Source organism: Haliaeetus albicilla, chromosome 10 (genome assembly GCF_947461875.1).
Source record: "Haliaeetus albicilla chromosome 10, bHalAlb1.1, whole genome shotgun sequence".
Taxonomy (NCBI): Eukaryota; Metazoa; Chordata; class Aves; order Accipitriformes; family Accipitridae; genus Haliaeetus; species Haliaeetus albicilla.
Genome location: NC_091492.1, coordinates 38,877,317 through 38,897,759, shown reverse-complemented (window position 1 = coordinate 38,897,759; position 20,443 = coordinate 38,877,317). Strand labels below are relative to the sequence as shown.

The 20,443-nt window shown below is 38.5% G+C and overlaps 1 protein-coding gene across 3 annotated transcripts in view; it reads right to left on the bottom strand.

The window, feature by feature from the left end:
* Positions 1 to 4,520: 4,520 nt before the first annotated feature.
* Positions 4,521 to 20,443, bottom strand: part of MED15 (mediator complex subunit 15) — a 30,388-nt gene continuing 14,465 nt past the window's right edge. Inside the window, exons 9-18 of one of the 3 annotated variants that reach the window (XM_069795124.1) lie at positions 16,584 to 16,703; positions 10,440 to 10,582; positions 9,992 to 10,119; positions 8,962 to 9,096; positions 8,497 to 8,560; positions 8,263 to 8,329; positions 7,634 to 7,794; positions 7,262 to 7,428; positions 6,267 to 6,365; positions 4,521 to 6,107 (exon numbers count right to left, since the gene is read on the bottom strand). In XM_069795124.1, coding sequence (XP_069651225.1) covers positions 5,971 to 6,107; positions 6,267 to 6,365; positions 7,262 to 7,428; positions 7,634 to 7,794; positions 8,263 to 8,329; positions 8,497 to 8,560; positions 8,962 to 9,096; positions 9,992 to 10,119; positions 10,440 to 10,582; positions 16,584 to 16,703 — 1,221 coding nt within the window. In that variant the 3' untranslated portion in view covers positions 4,521 to 5,970. The remainder of the gene's footprint in view (positions 6,108 to 6,266; positions 6,366 to 7,261; positions 7,429 to 7,633; positions 7,795 to 8,262; positions 8,330 to 8,496; positions 8,561 to 8,961; positions 9,097 to 9,991; positions 10,120 to 10,439; positions 10,583 to 16,583; positions 16,704 to 20,443) is intronic. The other 2 variants (XM_069795125.1, XM_069795126.1) reach the window with 2 other exon arrangements.

Below are 20,443 nucleotides of genomic sequence, written 5' to 3'. Positions count from 1 at the left end.
AACATTACAGTGGTAGAAATATTTGGTGCTGTCCTCTAGAAGAAAGTCTATATGCTGTCCAGCAACTTCCATACTGCTATATAAATGCTTGACTTCTTTTTCTTAATGGAGTCATGTGCATCTCCATGTTAGATACCTTCACGTTATATCCCCAGCTTATCATCACAATACTTACCCCCATGATGACAGAGGAGTCAAATGTGACTAAAAAGAGAGTTCCTCAGTAAAAGGTATGTCAGGTTTCTGGAGGGAACACATTCAGCAATTGAAAAAAATCCATCCCTCAAAACATCTGTAATCAAGGGTGGGGATCTCAGTCAAGTGTCTTATTAACAAAACAGCACAACCTCAGGTACTAAACAATAAAAAGCAGGTGTTTTCACAGTCTATTTTGTGACTCCAAAACATCCTTATTGCCCTGGGACTAAGGGGCTCCAGTAAGAAAACAGCTATAAGCTAAATGTAAATAAACATCCAAAACCATGCTGTAGGAACCAAAGGATTCAGTATCATAAAAGTAAGCCTGCAATAACCAGTTTTTGCTAACAAAACCACCAATTTGCTTGAGCCTTAGTGCTGCACGAGGGTTGCATCTCATGATGTTCCACAAGTGTAAGAGAAGATACTTCCTTACTTACTAGTCATTGTCCTGCTATGATGCTGCAGATAAATTGTCCTGCTGCAAGTTTCATTTGAGCAATTTGATACTTCAGGGCCTTGGCTTTGCAAACTTGTTTGCTTAAACTGCCACTCCAGACTACTCCCATAATCAGCTTTGCAGTCATAGGACTTAGGTCATTGTTCCGCTATTTTCTGCAGGTAACAAAATTTCTACCTCATCTGCAGTGACCAGTACAAATCACTGTTCAGCATATACGACTGCTAAAAAAGGCACACCATACCTTTGCGGTAGCAGAAATATCAGAAATTGGTCATCAGACATTTTACCATTTTGTTATGCGGCCTTATAACCATTTCTATTAGTTTTATCATGCACATTTTACTAATCATACTGACATCAAAGTGAACCATTTAGAAACAGATACAAAGCTAAATTTGGACCGCTACTAATTCATGAAGCCTACAAAACCCACATTGTTTATGGTGAATAATAAGTTTTCCAGAAAAACAGCAGAAAGGTAACTTCTCTGTCTTCCTCAGTACATCTGAAATAGTGTTTGGATGACATCCACAAGAACAAAAACGTTCCAGCAGACTACTAACCAGTCAAATCAGGTAAGGAAATGCCTCTAGAAATCTAACATTCTTGAAGCAACTTAAAATAGCTTATGTGGTACTCTACTCTGAAAATCTTCCTTTTTAAAGATTTTAAAATTAGTTTTCCTCCAAATAAGTTTGCAGGATGTTAAGTGGAAGTTGCAGAGGTGCAAGTTCTATAGGTAAAGGCCATGCAGAACTTCTGAATCTAGAAAATGCTTCTGTAAAGGATGGCATTTGGGGGTGGGGGGTGGCAGGAACACAACACAACACCTAAACTATGGTCTGGGTATCCTGTCATTCACACTTCCCAGCAAGCAGCAGTATTACTGCCATTTCAGGTTTCAAGGATTTTTATATCTTAATTTTAGGTATATTATATACCTATGCACCCACAGAGCAAGTTTTAAACACAAACCATTCTTCTGTGTTTTAAAACTGCTCCTCGTATTTTTTTATTAGCCCTAAACCAATGAAGAGTAGACACTTGTCTTCAGATGAAGATTAACATACGTAGTTATCACTTGTCCTGTTAGATCTAATTTTTAAGGCTACTGCAGTTAGAAAACAATGCATTGAGGAATACAAGTCTAAAAGATTGATCAGGTTCAAGCTGGAGGTCAGTCCCCTCAACTGGAAAGCATTTCCCAGAGAATCAGAAGGTTTTTTATTTTAGTACATTCTTTAGTATGACAGACCCCATATCCAAGTGCTAATTGATATGACAATCTGCAAGGTAGGCGATTGCTGCCTAAACAAACACAACAGTAAATAACAGAGAACAAAAGAAAGCGGCCAAGAACAGTTAGTTAGGGCCCTTCAGTCTTATAACCACTCTCCTCCAGCCAGAAATGATTTGCTTGTCTTACACAACAAGTTTTAGCAATAGATCTGCAGTTCTCTTAAAGATGTGATTAGAGTAAGGAATGTGTTCTACCATTTCTTTAAGTGGGTTGTTCCAAAGATTGAATCACTCTGTGAAGACACTGGCTATTTAGAGTTTGACTGACTCTCAAATATTTATATAGAAGACTCAAGTGACAGGAACTGCACTGCTTCCTATAGCCCCTCTCAAATATTTGGTGCTTTAAGGTGCCATCCATATGAGATGATATTCTCAAAAAAACTCACAGATCTCATATAGGTGAGAAACAGAGAGAGGAGATATGGTAGTACAAGTCTCTAGAAGGTAGCACTTATCAGGATAGAATCAAAGAATTCTTTTAATTTAGTCCACTGATACGCAAATCAGTTATATTAGCTCACATTGTCAGTATTAGCCATACTGGGTCTCTAGTACATTTCATGCCTTTTAAGGTCAAATTTGGCCCCTAAAAATGATCTACAAGTGAAAATCGCTTTTCCTTTGCGCAGAATGAACCAGGTCAGAGCAGTTTTAACATTACTCCAGTAGGAGTCAACAGTTTTGGAAGACTGAGAAAAACATACTTTCCTAAATTTAAACATCACCATATCCTGTAAGATAACTATAGTACATTAATATTAAGGCATATATGTTTTCAGTAGTGTACTGGGAAAAGGATGAGTCCAGAAACCAAAGGCACGGTGCCTCAAAACAGGAAGATGTATTCATTAGCACAATAATTCCCCAAAGGGGTGCCTGCAAGAACATTTTCCCCACATTCTGCCCTTAAGCATCCAGTCTCAAGAGCCTAGCAAGAGCGAGCAGCCCCAGGGAGCCAAAAGGCAGGACGTGTTGCGCTAGGCTCGGCAGCTCCTGATGCACCTGCTGCCTGGCTGTGCTAGACAATGTCAGGGTAGGTCGTATAGCAAAGATACAAAGCTAGACTTCAACACAGAAAAGCTATGCCTCAGATAACAAACTTGAAAAAACAGAACAGCAGCCAATCACACAATATCCTTGTTCCATGAAGAACAACCGTAATTCATTCAAACTACCAAAACTTTGGTGAAAAAAGTTCTCACTGAAGTTTAAACTCTCATCAGCCAGACAGGACAGTCCATACAATCACTGAGGATTACCGCCCTACTGGTGAGCTAACCCAATACCTTTCCTAATTGAAAAAGAAATGGTTTCAGGCAATCACAGTAACATCGATTTGCTGCATTCCTCTCTGCAGTCCGATTGCCACACCAGTGCCTATTATAAAAAAGGCAGTTTTGCCACCACTCACACAAACATTAGTGAACAGCTTTGTTGAGAGACTGAAGAGAACTAAGGCTACGCAAAGCCATTTTCACTGAACTGCGCTTTAATTCAACACTCTTACTCTTCACTCTCATTTCCTTATTACTGCTTTGAACATTTACACTGAAGTTTTCGCGATATATTCTTCAGTTGCTATTGTCACCTCATTTCAAGTAAAAGCTGATTATGAATTAATTTTGTATGCCATTGGTTCAAGAAAGAAAAGGATCAGACTTGTGTATTTCTGATTTCATAACAGATTTGTGTGTTTCTGAAAGACATGGAAGCCCTGAATTCTTCACAATGGGCATTTTCTGAATACACTTTTAATGCCCCAACAGCTGGTAAAGTACCCAAACACCAACACTAACTTACTCCCACTTTGGTGCAACCTTCCAAGGACTTGGGAATAAGCTTGTATTTTTTATTTTAGCAAGATCTATAAGCAGCTTATGACAGTTTGTCCATCAACAGAAAAGAAAGGCTATTAATTTGACATGGCGTGGGTACATGACCTACTTCCAGTTTTCATGATTTATTTCCCAAATGAGAATTTGCTGTATATCAGGATGCCGACCCCACCCTCTTGGTCTAACATCTCATTACATCTTGTTTAAGGGAAAACTGAAAGGTACTGCAGTGACAGCTGTGAAAACTGCACTAGGAAAGTTATTGTAAACCTGAGGGACATGCACGTTTTGCATCTATTTCCAGATGTGTTTTAACCAAATTGTTAAGAAAGAAACGCTATAAATGTCTCAGTGTTAGACTCTGGCAACATCTTTAAAAACCCCACCTGTTTTTATCCTCATTTCTTGGGTTATGACTTAATTATATATTACAAACTATATTGGTGCCGCTGGTTCTTTTGCCCTAAGGAAAGAGTCAGCCATGTAACAGTACCAGTTAAAAAACCAATGTCTTTCATTTGTAGACACCATTACTAATCTCTTGACCAGGTCTTCCAATTCACAAGGACAGTAAAGATAGTGCTGCATGGGATGAAGAGCCATTTATGACTACCTCCCCTAACTCAAAGCATATGAGCTTTCACTTACCATAGAACAAAGTAACCATCATCCAATGGACACAACAGAACTGGTTTCTAAGGATCAACATGGGAAAAGCAGTATAATGTTAGCATCCAACACAGGAATAATAATAAATTTATTACAATAGAAACAAACAGATAATGCATTAGTTCATGTACAAAATACTGATAGCATTCTGCTGCCTCAGTCAGTGCTTACTAAGTACCCACACTTAAAAACATCCTAAAACCGATGACACCACACAGATTTACGAAGGTCATAGCAATTTCTTGACACTACTGTAAGAGAGCCCAGCTACTCTTTAAGGTTTGCTGCACAATACAGGGAAATGGAGAAGGATATAATGGGAACATCTGAAATCTGAAATTCTTCTGCACCAGGAAATTGAGTGAGCAACTTATAATATAAGCATGGGGAAAATAAAACAATCACATTATGCATTAAATTAAAGAGTTACTCATGGCAAATGTTTTCATTAGAAGTACCCAACAATAAGGCAGCTGATGACTGACATGAGTGCCCATCATTGCTCAAGGCACAAAATATTTGTTGTCAGTTCTACTCCTGAGCTATGTTGTTATTCTTCCTTTTCTTTTTAAACAAACTGATGTAGCATAGAAGCATTGTGACTGAACTGCATCAACTCCCAAAGGAAGCCAGATGCCTCAGAGAGACCCTTAGTAAAAGAAGAAATGTAGCTACAAGCCTGCTGGATTGATTTGTGTTACTAGGGCTTTATACTGTTGGGCTTTTTCCCCCCGCCTTTTCGTACACATTTACTGATTTTATAGAGGAAGTCGGTGTGCACATTAATATATCTTCTTTCTCATCACCTCACCCTTCTGGAGAAACATGTGGTCCATGCTAACCAAAACCTGTTTATACAAAGTAGTGTTTAAAACAAGCTATAAATTACTTCTTTGCTCTATTTCCCCACACCCACACCCACCCCCAAGCATAATTATCCAGATTTATCTCACATATTTGAGGGATACCTTAAAAAGCTGCAATTTATCCTGTCTCTGGGCAAAGCTAATAGGCAAAAAGATTCCTGCAACCACTGAGAAGTTTGCAAGCACATTCTAGTTGCAGCTAATTTATTTGTGGGGCATTATCAGGTCACAAAACATACAATGTGAAAGGAATACTGGCACTGAGCAAACTTTGAAGCAAATTAGGACATTTTCTCCCTACTCCCTCTTATACCAGACTCCCTGACGGAAGTCCACAAATAATTTCTTCTCTAAGAAGACAATAAAAACTCATCCTAATACAGTCTCAAGAACCATATATACACATTTTGTATATTTGAAAATGCTGGCAAAAATCCACAGAGGCGGAAGATAAAAAGCATGAAAGCTAAGTCTAACATCAGGTTCTCTAATGAACCTGACACCTAGAAACAAAACAACATAAGGCTTCTTTCTTCTGAAGTACCCTCCCCAAAATGCCTGTGATTTTCCAGTGGCATGTGGAAGAGGCCAGCTGTCAAGATCTTCTTTCTTGCTTCACAATTTAGAAAGTGAGATGTTATGCAGCAGAGAGGCAGGCCTGACGAATACTTTGTGCCCAGGTGTTTAAGAGTGCCGTGACTGAATGCTTGTCTGGAAGTTGCAATAGTTTTGAAGTCATGTACCGATACACCGACTGCAAAAAGGGATTGGCTGCTGGAAGAAAAAGATAACAGATAAATGGAGTTATAATAAAAATAAAATAAATAAAATTTTAAAAGTAATAATTTTGAGAAGTGTAATATTAGGTGTTCACATTTCCCCACTACTACCACATACACATGCCCAACAAATGTCACACTAGCATCCTCATACCATACTGTCTAGGATTTTTTATCCACAGAGGGCTCTGATCTGGATAGTCCGCTGGAACGCTGAGCTGTAGTGGTGGGACATTTGGAAGATTCTTGTCATCTAGAATGCAAACACACTTCCCATCAGAACAAAGCACTCCTTGCTGGACAGAGGGATTTTCTGTGCCCATTTCAGCTTGGTTTCTAGCCTCTGAACCCCAAGGAGGAACCAGGCTGTACATCTCTGTTTGCCTTCCAGTAAAATCTCATTGCTCATTTTAGCAACGCTCCTGAATTCTTTGACGATAAGCCTGGCAAACATAGCTCCATCTCTTACACATTTCTGCACCTTGCCAATCTCACCATTTCATCAGCTAAACTTCACTAAGTAAGACAGCTCATTTTTGAAAATTAAGTGCCTTATGTACTAATATTCAGGACAAAAGCAGTTCAGATTTCTCAAACGAAGGGTAGGAGGAAAGAACCTACTTTCCCCATTGGTGTACAAGAGCAAAACAAGTTAATAGACTACAACATTTTATGATCATTCAGCTGAGATGAAAAAAAAGATGCAATCCGAATTTCTTTCTTGAACATTGTCAGTTGAACCACATTATCAGTGATCACTACTACAGATTAAAATAAACCCTCCCAAAAATTAACTCAACATTTCTCTAGCTCTGTCCTAGCTGTTGGAGGCAGAACAATTCTCACTTGTCAGTGTAGGTCAAATCAGGAATCAAGATTGTTGCTAGCAACAAGTAATCTTCTAGACACTAAATGAGATTACCAATTGCAAATTCAGTGCAAAGAAAGGATCAGTGTGAATGACATCTCCAGGTATACCCTGAAGCAGGCTGTATAGAACGTCTATGCTATGAATCTGGTTAAGTACAGACTTTATGCAGAAGTCACAGGTTGGCAAGATTCAAAACTGCTAGCAAAAAACTCTTCAAATTTCTACAATCAAGCTCAGCACTTCTTTCTGATTTCAGCCTTTAGTTTCTTCTTGCTTACCTAGCTTGCATATGAGATGAACTGTGCCATTATTACTGCAATGGGAAGGGTCCAGGTTCACCAGGAATTTAGGATTTAATCTTGCAACTTCCCCTTGTAAGACATTTGGTATGGTCTGTCTTTCATCCTCCTCATATTTCCTTTTTCGAGGGGAAGCAACTGGGGCCCTATGTAAAATACAGCCCACAAAAGGACTAGGTTAAAATCTTATGCCAACGCTGCATTTGTCAAATATTTTACAGGAGTAAAAAGGAAAGATAGAACTCACACCCGTCCATAAACCCATCTTTTTCTTTTAATAGTTTCTACAAATAATTATTTTTTCCTTAAATAATGAATATTTAAGACAAACAGCAGGTCAATGATACATACGTGATTGGTGGTCCATGAATTGCAGTCATAGCTGGCATAAATGTGCGGTAAAGGGAATGGTTGAAGACAGGTGAACGAATGTTGGCCAAAACAGCATCCAAAAGCGGCTGACACAAGTACTGCTGTTTGGTGGGGGGCACTGGGGGAGGCGGTGGAGTAGGCTAAAACACAAGAGAAGCCCCTTTTCTTTGAATCATCACCAAAAAAGAAATCTCTAGTATTGATTCTGCAAAATTTTATAGCAGTAAACTTCCAATCCACAAAATGCAAAGGATTCTCAAAACTGCATACAGTAACATTAAGAAAGAAAAAAAAAAAAACCAAAGGAAAAAAAGCTGTCTGCAGCTTTCATTTAGAAGTCTGTTCTGAAATCAGCTGCAAAAGATCACAGAAAGAATTACTGAAGTCTTTGCACAAAGCACAAGAATTTGAAAGTTCAGTTAAAAGATATACAGGTGACTTACATGAAGTAAATGCTTGCCCATTTTTTTCCTTTTTTCTTATTTTGTCCAACCTTACTCGAAGTCTTAACAGTATGAGCAACAGGAAATCCAAAAAATTATCTTGCCAAATCATAAGACTTTTTGGAATTAACCATTTATCTCTTGCTAGCGCAAAGAATTACATACCACAGCCATATCATTTTTCAGCTTCTCCAGAGCAATTTCGCATTTCTGCAGTGTCTTCAGAGGGCACCTGCAGAAAAGGAGAAATTTCATCACCACAAAACAGTCACCTTGGCTGAAGCGCTTCTGCTATCTGAGCCCCACAGACAGCCTCAGTGCCAATATGGCTGGATGCTGAACAACAGATTCTGGAAGAGCTGGGGAATCTGATGTCCAGCCAAAAGGAAAAAGAGTTACCGTTTTGAAGGGTCAGTCAGGATATCTAAGAGACTCTTCATTTTACTCAGGTCCTTCTTCCTATCTGAAATAGTATCAAAGACACAAACACTGACTACAAGAATAGCTTCCATACTTGCAGACAGAAATACAGTATACTGTTAAAAGTGAAAACATGAGCCAACACTGAAGAAAGTAGTGAGGATCAAAGATCTTTCATCTAATCATAAGTATATCCATTGCATAAGCTCTGTGTGTCTCAAAAACATCAGAAGTAAAGGAAAACTGATGGGAATTTAAGGATGAGGATTTTACCCACTCTTCACAGTAAAATCTTTACAGGTATTGGCAAGAAAGAGCAACTAACTTTCACTGTCATTTTTAATCCCTGGAATAGAAACCATCACAAAAGGCAAGGTATTGCTTCTTTCATCAGAAGAGATAGCTGAGAGAGAGAAATGCGTGACTAAATATAGGGAACCTCACCTTCATTTTTATCTATTTTATTGATCATCCTCCGGAGGGGCTCAATGTATTTTGATAGCTGTTTGAGTTTCTCCAGATACTGTTGCTCCTCTGACTGGCTAGAACTGGCTGGACTCATGACAGAATTTGGATTTCCTGGCAAGAAGTAAAAGACTGCACATCACAGGGATGATAAAAGGTACTGCAGAAGAGCATTCTCACATTTCAGAATCTACATCTGAAATGTGGCACTCCAAAGTGTAGCTCACGTCAAATATCCAAATCCACAATTGGATGCCCTCCACAGTTTAATGCTTATCCAACCCTCTAGTCTTTGTGTAGAAATAACATGTTCTGTGGACAGAACAGCAATTCCCATTTGATACATTTTTTTCTGAAAAGGTCCAAAGTTTCATATACCCATTTTCTAGGTCCTCATTTTGCCTTCACTCTGTGCATTAAACACTAAATCAACACACTGAATTTGCTGCAGTCTTCCTTAAGTCACTGCTTTCCAAACTGCACAGCACACAACACTGGTATGAAAAGGAGCCACTATGTTACTTCCATTCACAGTGTCACAAACTGCTTATTACATCTGGGAGACAGAAGAGCGCAAATGTCATAGTACACCTAGGAAGGTGTTTTGGAGCAAAGCAGCCTGCCACCTGTGATTAAGTGGTTACCTCCTTTACAATTGCATGCTGTTGCTAAGGGTTCCTTCCTGCATAGAACCAAGGAATCATTATGCCTCTATAAACTTGCTCTATTAAATTAAGTATCATTCTTTTTTCAAAAGACTGGGGAAGTTAGAAAACCCTATTACATAGTTCAGTGACAAGAAAAGAGGTTTCACTTGATTTTGATTTGATATTCATGTTGTTGTGTTATGTGGTGCATGTGACATGTTCACTACTTGCAATGCCGGCTGCTTTGTAGAGCTCTTTAAAGTTTACAACGTGCCAAACAGTAACAGGTTTTCTGGGAACTATCACAGTTACCAAAACATACCCCAACTCATGGTCTGCAGTATAGTTCTCAGATCATTTACCTGGAGTATTTAAAGGACCTGGGGATGGGACACTAAAGTTCTGAGGTGTTCGTGCCGCTGCTGGGCTCTGGGATGGTTGTGGCGATGGACTGGGGAGAAAGCTGCTGGGTGATGGAGCTGGGCCAGAGCTGAAAAATAAGCATAAAATCAAACTTGCCAGAATCTGACAAGGAATCATGATCAGCCTATGAGCAGATATGCTTTTAGTAAGCATTGTTATAGCACTGCAGCTCTGCCAGTAGACTCGGTGAGGATTTCCTACACAGCTTCTTTATTTAAAATGGGTGTTTTCAGAGTGTATTTGGCACAATCCCACCTGTGCTCTCACTGAAGTTGATACTAAAATTCATTCACTTCAGTGGAAACAGAGTAAGACATATTGAATGCTTCTGAAAACCTCACCTTTACGGCACTGACAAAGGTCCTCAAAAGTTGCAGTCTAGCTCACCTGACATTTGAATTTGGCTGAGAAGTTGGCTGGCCTGGCTGAGGAGATGGCTGCGGCTGTGGTGGTGGAGGCATTGACTGAGGTGTTTGAGCTTGTTGCACAGGAGATGGAGATGACATCATGGTAATATTGTTCTGGCTGACCTGAAATGTGGAAAAAGGTAAGATCAATAACAACAAAAGGGTGTAGAGGATGGGAACCTAACTAAAAGGCTTTACCTAGGGAAAGAAGCGTATCCTCAGGCCTACAAGAAATGAAAGTGTTAGTTTCCTGTTCTCCCCTACAATGACAGTCCCACCTGTACCACTCTTGAGGCTCTCAGGGCAGCACTTCATATCAACTTTACTAGAAATAACCATTAAAACTGCACATAATTTGAATAACTGTATAATAATTGTTTTTCATTTTGCAAACCATGATGTTGCAATTAAAATGTCAGAAGTGCCATCTGAAAAACCTGTACTTTATTAGAACTACAGTAAAGAAGAGCAGGAAGAAAAGACAGTTCTAACTTGACAATTAACAGCCATAAAAAACCTTCCTTATTTTGACATTTTAATTACAGCCTTCAAAGGTCTGTCAGACTTGACTGTAGCCTCCCAACTGGTTTTCTTTAGGAAGAAGGAAGAAAAAAAAAATTAAGTAAGCCAAACCACCAACATCTTGTTTAAATATTCAGCTTTGAGTATCTGGGTGGAGATAGAAACACTCCAAACTGCATGGCTGGGTGGAAAAAAAAAATGAAGTAGCTTTCTGACCTTTGGAGAATGATGAGGTGTGCCTGAAGGACAAAAAGATGAACAGCATTTCCAGAACAGCACCAAACTCTAGGTAACAACTAAGTTTATTCTGTACACTCTAAAGTGCCAGAGCCAGATGATGCTCAAATTAGAGCAACCTCTCACCCTTCTTCCAAGGGACATTCTTCCCCTTGATCACTTAAAACAACAAAAAAAACCAACCCTGTATCATGGCCAGGAGCATGGTATAGTAATGCAGATATCAGTGATCATTTTTGTTTAAGGCACATGAAGAGTTCTTACGACCTGAGGCTATAAATAAGCACCTATAAAGATAAACTGAATTAGCCCACAGAGGCCATATATTGTATGTAACTCAGTAACCCATGTGTCCATTCTGCAAGTCACTGATTAGCACCTTTATGAATTAACAATTCTGTTTCCCTCAGTCTAAACCATTTTTAAGCAAAGGTCCCAGTAAATCCACAAGTCCCAGACACTTCATGGGCACCGCAATTTGGCATTGTCCTTCAGTCGCTCGTTAAATACCCATCTAAATCATCCAACTGTTTCCAGAGGACATGATATTTAAACATTAAAAAGTAAGTATTGCCTGGTCTACTTTTACATGGACACACTGAATATGACAGGAAATGCTTTACTTGGAATATCACATTACAGCTATGCAAGAGGTCACACTCCACTAAAAAAAAAAAAAAAAAAAAAGCTCAATCCCTAGCTAGATGCAAATGTAAAACTACTAAACTTGAAGATACCAGTTTATCATCCATTAAAGCATAGTTTAAAATCAAATGCAGCCTGACATGCTATGATTTTTATTTTTTTTTAATCTTCAATAACCCCATTATCTTTGTAGGAGAGTTTGTGAAGGTAATGTCTAGAACAAGTGAGGCTGAAATGATGTTTTAAATCAGCTTCCTTTTCTCCATAATCAACAAATACTGAGACTGTGCTTACTGTTTTTCACAGGAGGTGGATTCTTTAACAGTGTGTCTCCTCAACAGTTGGAAAAGCATTTCTAAGATTGAAAAGCATGGTCTGCCTCCCACAGATACCAAACATCTCACCACTGTTTGGAAGGAAGCTAGGATGAACACTGCAAAAAGCACTTCCTGATTTTTTTACAATTCTATTTAACATTCTATTAAACAGCAATTGATTCAGAACTTACCCATACGGATGCTGCACCCATTTTTCATCAAGTCAAACTAAGACCACTTTTGAGTGGTTCATCACTTCCTGAAAATCAGGCCCCTTTTAAGTGTCTCAAGTTGGTTACATAAAATTACTTCTGAAAACTTAAATCCTTGTGTTTTAGGAAGGAAGGAGAAAGATTTCATTAGGTTTTTTTGCCAGATTTAAGCTTTTGTATCTACTTCAACACCAAGGTCCCTTCACATTAATTTACAAATGTTGCAGAAAAGCAAAGAAAAGAACATGCAGCATCTACTGTGCATATAAGCATAGAATGAATTAGATTTTTTTTTGCATTACCCCTTCTCATTTAAGCACATGCATAGGCAAACAGCTTCCCTTCTTGCAATAAATTTGCTCTCAGCCAGCTTAGTTTCAGAATACCAAAGGCTAATGTCTAATATTAAGCAAAATTGCAATATTTTCAAAAACATGCACTCAGAAGTATGCAATTCTGAACTTACTCCCTTACTTTTCTTTGAAAGCAGTTAATTTGCTAATAATAATTTCAGATGTTTTTCTATAGAACAGATCTAAAGATGCTTTCAGCTTTAGATTTCTACATTGTTTGCAGGATATCGATTAAGATTATAAAGATTAATGAAATTTCAACTTCTAGGGCATGCTCTTTCCAACCGACTCCCACTAAAAAGAAGGCTTAAAAAACCAAAACCACCAATAAACCCAAAAGACAAAAAAAACTTCCCTCTGGAGCTTTAACTCCATTAAACTAATTTAGCTCCTCATTTAACTCCAGAGTTAAGCCATGGGGTTACTGACCATTTGTATTTCCTATGTATGTTGAAGATGAAAGGTATACAACTATGTCTTTTTTTCACTGCAGGATGAGAGTTTCTGCATCTACAAGCATATTCATGGACAGCTATTACAGCCCACTGAATGTGAATTTACTCTGCGACTCTACAGTGACCTGATTATGACACCAAGCCCTAAAAGTCTTGCCCAAACAATATTTAGGCTTACATGACAAAAGTTTGCACTTAATGTCTACTAAATCAAAGCTATTCTTAGTGTTTAGAACACACCATGCTGAAAGGTAAATTTAGCTATGAGGCCTACCTCCAGTTTGCTGAGTCTCAGGCAAGGATCAGCACTCAGTAGATAAGGCTAACGAGAGTTTTTCAGAAGCTCCCAGTAGCAAGAGTGTACAATATGCAGAAGCTAACAGCAAGGAAAAGGAGACTGCAACAAGGAAGTGGTGGGTAATAATGAGGAACAGTATGAACACTTTTAGTCTAAAGGAAAACTCTAGAAAGCATTTACACTACTGTACTTACAGTTTCATTGTTAAGTCAGTAAGCACAGCCTTGCCTACTCTGTTGCAAACTGGGTTTAAAGTTCACCATTATGCTGCTTTACGTGACAAAATGGAAACCCTGCAGAGCTTCAGATAAGTTCAGATACAGGTTTCCATATTCCCAGTCAGGCCAGTATCCCTTGCTTTATTTTAATATTAACTCAGTTTTACCTTTTTTCCTATATTTTCAGTTTGCTGAAGATTTCTGTGCCAACAATAAATTGGAAGTTCATACTATTGCAGACTGCAATAAATTTGTAGACAGAACTTGAAGCTTTTGACACTAGAGATACAGGAGAATGATTGGGATTAGCACATTAGTTATCTAATTGCTAAAGCAAAAGCTAAGTATTAGGTTAGTTTAATCTTTTAAAATTTCAAGATCAGCAGGTTTCTTGAGCCAACTGAAATACAGTTTATGAAAATTCTCTTAGCTGTTCAAAAAGTGCCACTAATATCGATTGTAGTTCGTGTTTGGTAACTATTCAGGCACAAACAAACTTTAGCTAAAAGGAAAAAAAAAAAAGTCAGTTCTAATTCTCTGGCAACTCAAAAGACCAGGAGACTGTGGAATACAATGCCATATCAGTAAATATATTCTTTTGATTGAGAAGAGCATAATAGCAAAAAAGTCCCAACCAAACCAAAAACTTAATGCAGAATCAACTGAGCCTTGTAATAAAAAAATGACAGACTGACATTTTTGTCATATGGGGTAAAAATAGACAGACACACAGTATTGATACCACATCTGGTCTTTTTGTTGAAAAAGATTCTTCAGTGCAATACCAAGATCCTCTTCTAAAGAGAAAGATGCTCTGAGCTACCTATCACCAAGTCTAAATGACTTTTGATACTGTAGTCAAGGAGATGACAGACTCTTAAATGAGTAATTAATAACCAGATACATGCTACACCCCTTAACTCCTATTGTGAACAGCTGCAAGGGCTCTGATGACAGGGAAGTTATATCCAACAGACAATATTATTTAAGCACTTCACAAAATTAAGAGGCATAAATGACAACTTTTCTAATTTCTAATCTACCTAGAACGTGAATAAAATGTTTTGGCAGACAACACTAGAGGTTCATGCTGATCCAGGGCTGTCAAGTAAACGACATGTCAGACTGCCTTTAAAAACATGCTTCCCACCACCATTAAACCATGACTCAGTCACTCATCCTACCACCTGCTTAGGAGCCATTTTCAGTCCAATCACTGTTCACAAAGAAATGTCCTTTCTTCTTCTGCCTTCTCTAGTTGTTCAGTCTTCTATATCATTTTCACAATCCTTGGCATGCTACTGAGAGCACTCCTTGATGACCAATTCACTTGGTGTCAGAAATCAAAGCTCCTCAATAACCACAGACATGACAGCACTAAAAGATCAGCCTATGGCACTGAATGCTTAAACTAGAGGTCTTCTGTTATGACTCAGATATTAAATATAAGCCAATCTAACACTTAAATATCTATCGGAAGGCCTCATCGCCAAATCAAACATTGTGAATATTTCATATGGGAGATGATTTTGTCAGTATATATAAACTGCTACAGATAATAAAGCTTGAAGTAAATTCTCCTTTGACTCAACAGCTATGCCTGGGTTTTATTTCAGTTAACATATAAAAAATGACCTGGACTGAAATGACCATCCATCTAAAATCAGAAACGACAGAGGTGTTTGCCTCAGTCTGCAGAATTTTTCTGGTCACTGTATCTACCATCTTAGCAAATTCCTGAGAAGAAAAGGCTGTGCCTACTAGACTTGATACAGCAGCACTAGGAAGCAGAGTTTCAGACATTCCACAGCCCCATGACAAGCTTGCAAAGGAAACAAAAATGCAAAGAGTGAAGAAACGTTCATTAAACCTATAAACAAAACACAGCGGTATTAAGAACTAAAACCGCACCTGGTATTAAATTTGAAAATTAGCATCTAGAAGAACAAGGCATGATGTTCGTGAATAACAGATAGAAAAATGCAGTTGAACACTATTCCACCATCATAATATGATACGTATTTAAACCAACACCAACCACGTAGGGATCAGCAAACTTCTGCAGAGCAGAGAGCAGTTTTGTGACTTACTGGTAAGAATTCAGTTCTACTTCATTCTAGTTCTCCCCATTCCTGCTCCCCCAAAACGACACATTTTACTTGCAAAACATGACTGTGAGGTATTTAGCAGATCCGGACCTGCACTAGGCAGATGCAGTACTCTGACCTCATGCATCTTCCAGCAACAGCTGGATAGGTGCTGCCAGCCTGCCTACACAGGTTCTTCTCTGATGCAGGCACAAGTGGAATCCTTCTGGCAGTTCCTCCTACACAACCGTGAAAGAAAAGAACAGCTCCGTTTTTCTTGGTCCCTGATACCATGCCAAGAAGCTACTCAAACTGAAATGAGCCAAGTTTTCTACTGATGAAAGAACCACCTGTACAGAGCATGAACACATGATAAGTAAGGTCCCTGACACAATTCAGCCAGTACACTGCAGTACTGACTTGCAACACCCTCAAATATGCACACTCATGGAGCATGGACAAAGGCTAAACAGAAACCACAAAGTTCTAATTTGAGACTTAAATCAATTATGAACATGGAAACATTTTAAATGTTAAAATAAAGATCTATGCCACTCTAAAAATGCTTTATTTGACATTCCAAGCTCTCAGAAAACCTATTACTTAAAATGAAAAAGGATCCATAAAAAACCTAAACAGCCCAATACCCTGAATAACACCAGCAAGTAAGTTGTTTGATGAAAAAGTGAACCTCCCCTTGCTTGAAAGCAAGTACTATACAATCACGTATTGAATGCTTTGCACAATTCCTGACACAATGTGCTTTGACTCAGTAAATACCTGTGGCATTTGCTGTCCGCCCAAAGGAATGGAGCTTGGCGGCGTAGCAGACACAGCGGTGGTAGGCGGGAACCGTGGTCTTATTTGCATCCCACCTCGGGCCATAGGTGCGGTGATCATCTTTGAGGACAGAGGGACAACAGACAAAAGTAATCGCAAAACAAGAAATGCAGTGCACTGGCAGGATGAGAAGCACATGCAACCTCCAGGAATTAGGGGGAGGGGGAGCATGAAGGGAAGGTTAGTGAGCTTTTCTCTAAAGTTTAACCTAACATGCTAGCTTATAAATCAAACTTTTTATACCCTTTCTATCCATTTTCAGAAAGCATCTAATGAATTCTAGGTATCTTGAGAGAGCTGATTCAGATTGGTGGGTCAAGGGTGGATTATGCTATCACTTGCATGAAGGGCTTTTCCTAAATTTTGCCTGACATCTTGAATTTCTAGAATTCTTGGAAATAAGTACTCTAAGATTGTTGTCAAGAATGCTCCATGTAAGAAGCTATATAATGCCATAGGTTTCTGATGTGCTTTCCCCCACTGTGGACTCAAAGGATTTAGCTCTTCATTATAAAAGAATCTGGCAGACAGTTCAACAGCAATCGTCAGTAGGAATGCTCCACAGTGAGCAAAATTTCAGATCAACCTAACCTATGACAGTATAACAATGCCAAAGACAACAAAAAGGACTTCTGGGTTTGAAAAAGCTATTTCCTTCCTTTTATAACTCACTGAATAAGTCAAATATATCCTTGTAATTTCCATCATTTTGACAAATACCCATTCCTCTATTACTAAGCTGTGCTAAAATATTGTTATGAGTCCATAATCTGCCTTAAGCTTAATTCATGCACTATTTGATCCTCCAGGTGTATAGAGTGAGCATACCCTAAAGTATAATCACTTAGAACAAATGATGAAGGTTAGCATTTGAATGGATTTCTATTCTAAGATAGTATTAGGATTATGCTACCCTGCAGTGTCTAGAAGTACCTTTCTGAACCATCAGCCTGCATGAGCCACATAGATTTAATCATATATATCTTTACAGCCCCCTGTTACTTAAAATTTGACGTTACATCACATATGCTGTGAATTTACAACAAATACAGCATATTTTTGAGGTAGTATTTGGGTAACGGGCAGATTCAATTGTCAGTAAAAGCTTCTGTTTGGTACTTCAAGATGTACAGTGGAGTTCTCTGGGCTATTTTTATTTCCAGCATACATATTACCAAGGAACCTACACAGGCCCTAACTAACCTACAAGTTAATGAAATCTCCTTTCAGTAATCAGTTTGGGGCATTCTTGCTTAGTGTTCTATGTAAATGGACTGAAGCAGCCAGCAACATGTCTCTAGAGAGTCAGAGAATGCATGTGCTTACAATTGTTAAAAATAAATAAAATTAAATACAACATAGCAAGACTGAAAAGGAAAGCAATAACTGGTAAAGAAAATAGTGTCAAATTCAGCACAGCTGTTAGTTCACAACATCAGAGCAATGCAGTCCCTTTCCATCCAGGCAAAGAGGGATGGTCAGAGACAGGATTTCAAAAGGGAAACAAATGAGAGCACTTCAGACATCACACACACATGCACATGTACACACACAGCATGCAACAGCCACCACAAGCAAACACAACAACCCAGCACTGCCACAAAGCACAGGTGGATGCTACAAAGTGCAGTGAAGAGCTACAGTATCAACATGAGAGCTGGTGAAGCAACACAACCCTAACAAAACAAAACAAACAAACAAAAAAACCCAAACAACAACAAAAAAAAAAAAAGAAAAAGGGAAATTGCTAGGAAAAAAAAAAATGAACATATCCTTCCAGGCACAATCACCCCATCTTAGACCCTCGTGAATGCACATGGATCTCTGGAGCGTGTGAAATCCCAGCTATGTTATGGTGACCCACATGTCCCATCTCGGTCCTGTTTCTCATGCCACACCACCAAAGTGCGAAGATTTAGATTACATCCTCTGAGGTCAAGGAAATTAGAAGCATATTCACAGTTCAAGTGCCCGGCAAACCACTGAACACCAGCACGACAAACTTAGATTCATAGGCTTTCACAGCTGTTTATGGTATTGTAGTTGGTCAAACATGTATGCACAGGCACACTATATTTGGGTTTGATTTTTTATATTTTTTGGTCTTTTGAAATGTGTGCTTTGGAACAGAAGTGTATATATAAAATGACACCAATTCCATTCTCTTAAAAAAAGTAATCTATTTTTCCCATTCTCCAGTCAATTTACATTTATGAAACCTGCGGCCCTCTGACAAAGGGGGTTCCAAAGATTGCACCTGTTTTATGCAAAGCAATATATGCATGCAGGAGTTGTTCTTGTCAGTCTAAAAACAGAAGACAACCAGAAGTGTTCAAGTACTTTTGAAAAAGATTTAAACTGAAGGCAAATCCTCCTCCACAAGTGAAATTGATTTATCTCAGTTTACAGAATCTAGAATTTTACCCCATAAAAAGAGAGCAAGCAGAGGAAGAGTCTCCCTCCACTGTAAGATACAAACCAGGTAATTTGATAAAAATGAAGTGGAACATAACAATTAGAATCCTGAACCTGTAATTTTCCTTCATCTAAAATCCAAAGATTCAGAGTTTCATAAATATGCAGCTTCTGGTGAGCGTATATAAGTTCTGTGCCACTGTCACTCCACTAAAGGCAGCTCTGACTTTCAAAGAGCAACAGCCAATCTGCATTCTGAGCACCTGAAGGAGTTGCACCAGAACAGTGATTTAAACTTTATTAATACTTAACTCCAACTGACTACAGATTTTTCTCTTGGTGCTGCAAGCACTTGTGTAGTGCTCTGTGGTCACTAGGACACTACTTTATTTATTTGCTTCACCTGCGAGTTACATGCTTACAAGTACTAGACACCCAAGCAGGGTAACATTGACCTGCATGGCATCTACAACTTCAGAGAACAACTTCAGAACTCACATGGATCCATGTTTAAACCTGGGACTGCTTTTACTTTTATGTAGGAAGGATGGACAGAAACTTTACTGAAAAGGAAAAATGCAACTATATCAACCAAAATTTGCAGTTTGAAAGCCCCTAGAGACCAAGTTTAAATGTAACAAGCAAAGATTAGGATAGGGTTTGTTTATAACAAAAGCTTCCCTGAACCAAATTAAGAAATCAAGGCAGATTTATTAAAAACGCTGGTGCTAGTGAAAAATGTATTAAATACAAAGCAAAATCTACTCTTAGAAGAAACTTCTTATAAATTAAAGAAAATGCATATACACTCTCAATACCAAAGCTGCATTGTAATATTGTACATAGCCACAATCTTAAAACTAAATATTATATACAGAAAATATCTACACAAGTACAAGAAACCCATTTAATTATTGGACTTCACAGTGTTAAGTGAATTTTAGTAGACTCTTATTGCAATGGCATGAACATAAATGGAGTAAAGCCTGTATGTGGAATTTTCTAAACTCCAGCCATCATAGATAATGAGCAATCCCTGAGTTTACTACATATGTCTGAATAAAGCTGCAACACAAAACCTGCTGTCAACCATCTTAGCGGCCGAAACTTTTCAAATGCACTGTGCTGTTAAGCCACTGGCATATGAATTCAATAAATGGGGCAAGAATTAAGTTGATTCTATATAAGCACAATCCATCTCCTTAGAAGTTGAAAAGAGCACCATTAAGTTAGTAAAAAGAAAAAAAAAGTCAAGAGTCTCCTTCCAGTCAGCCTAAGTCCCTGCAGCTCCCACCTGGAAATTATTTAGGAAACAAACAGAAGTTTTAATTCACATTTCAACTGTAGAAAGAGAATTCTGCATTGCTGCCGGTACTGTACAACTG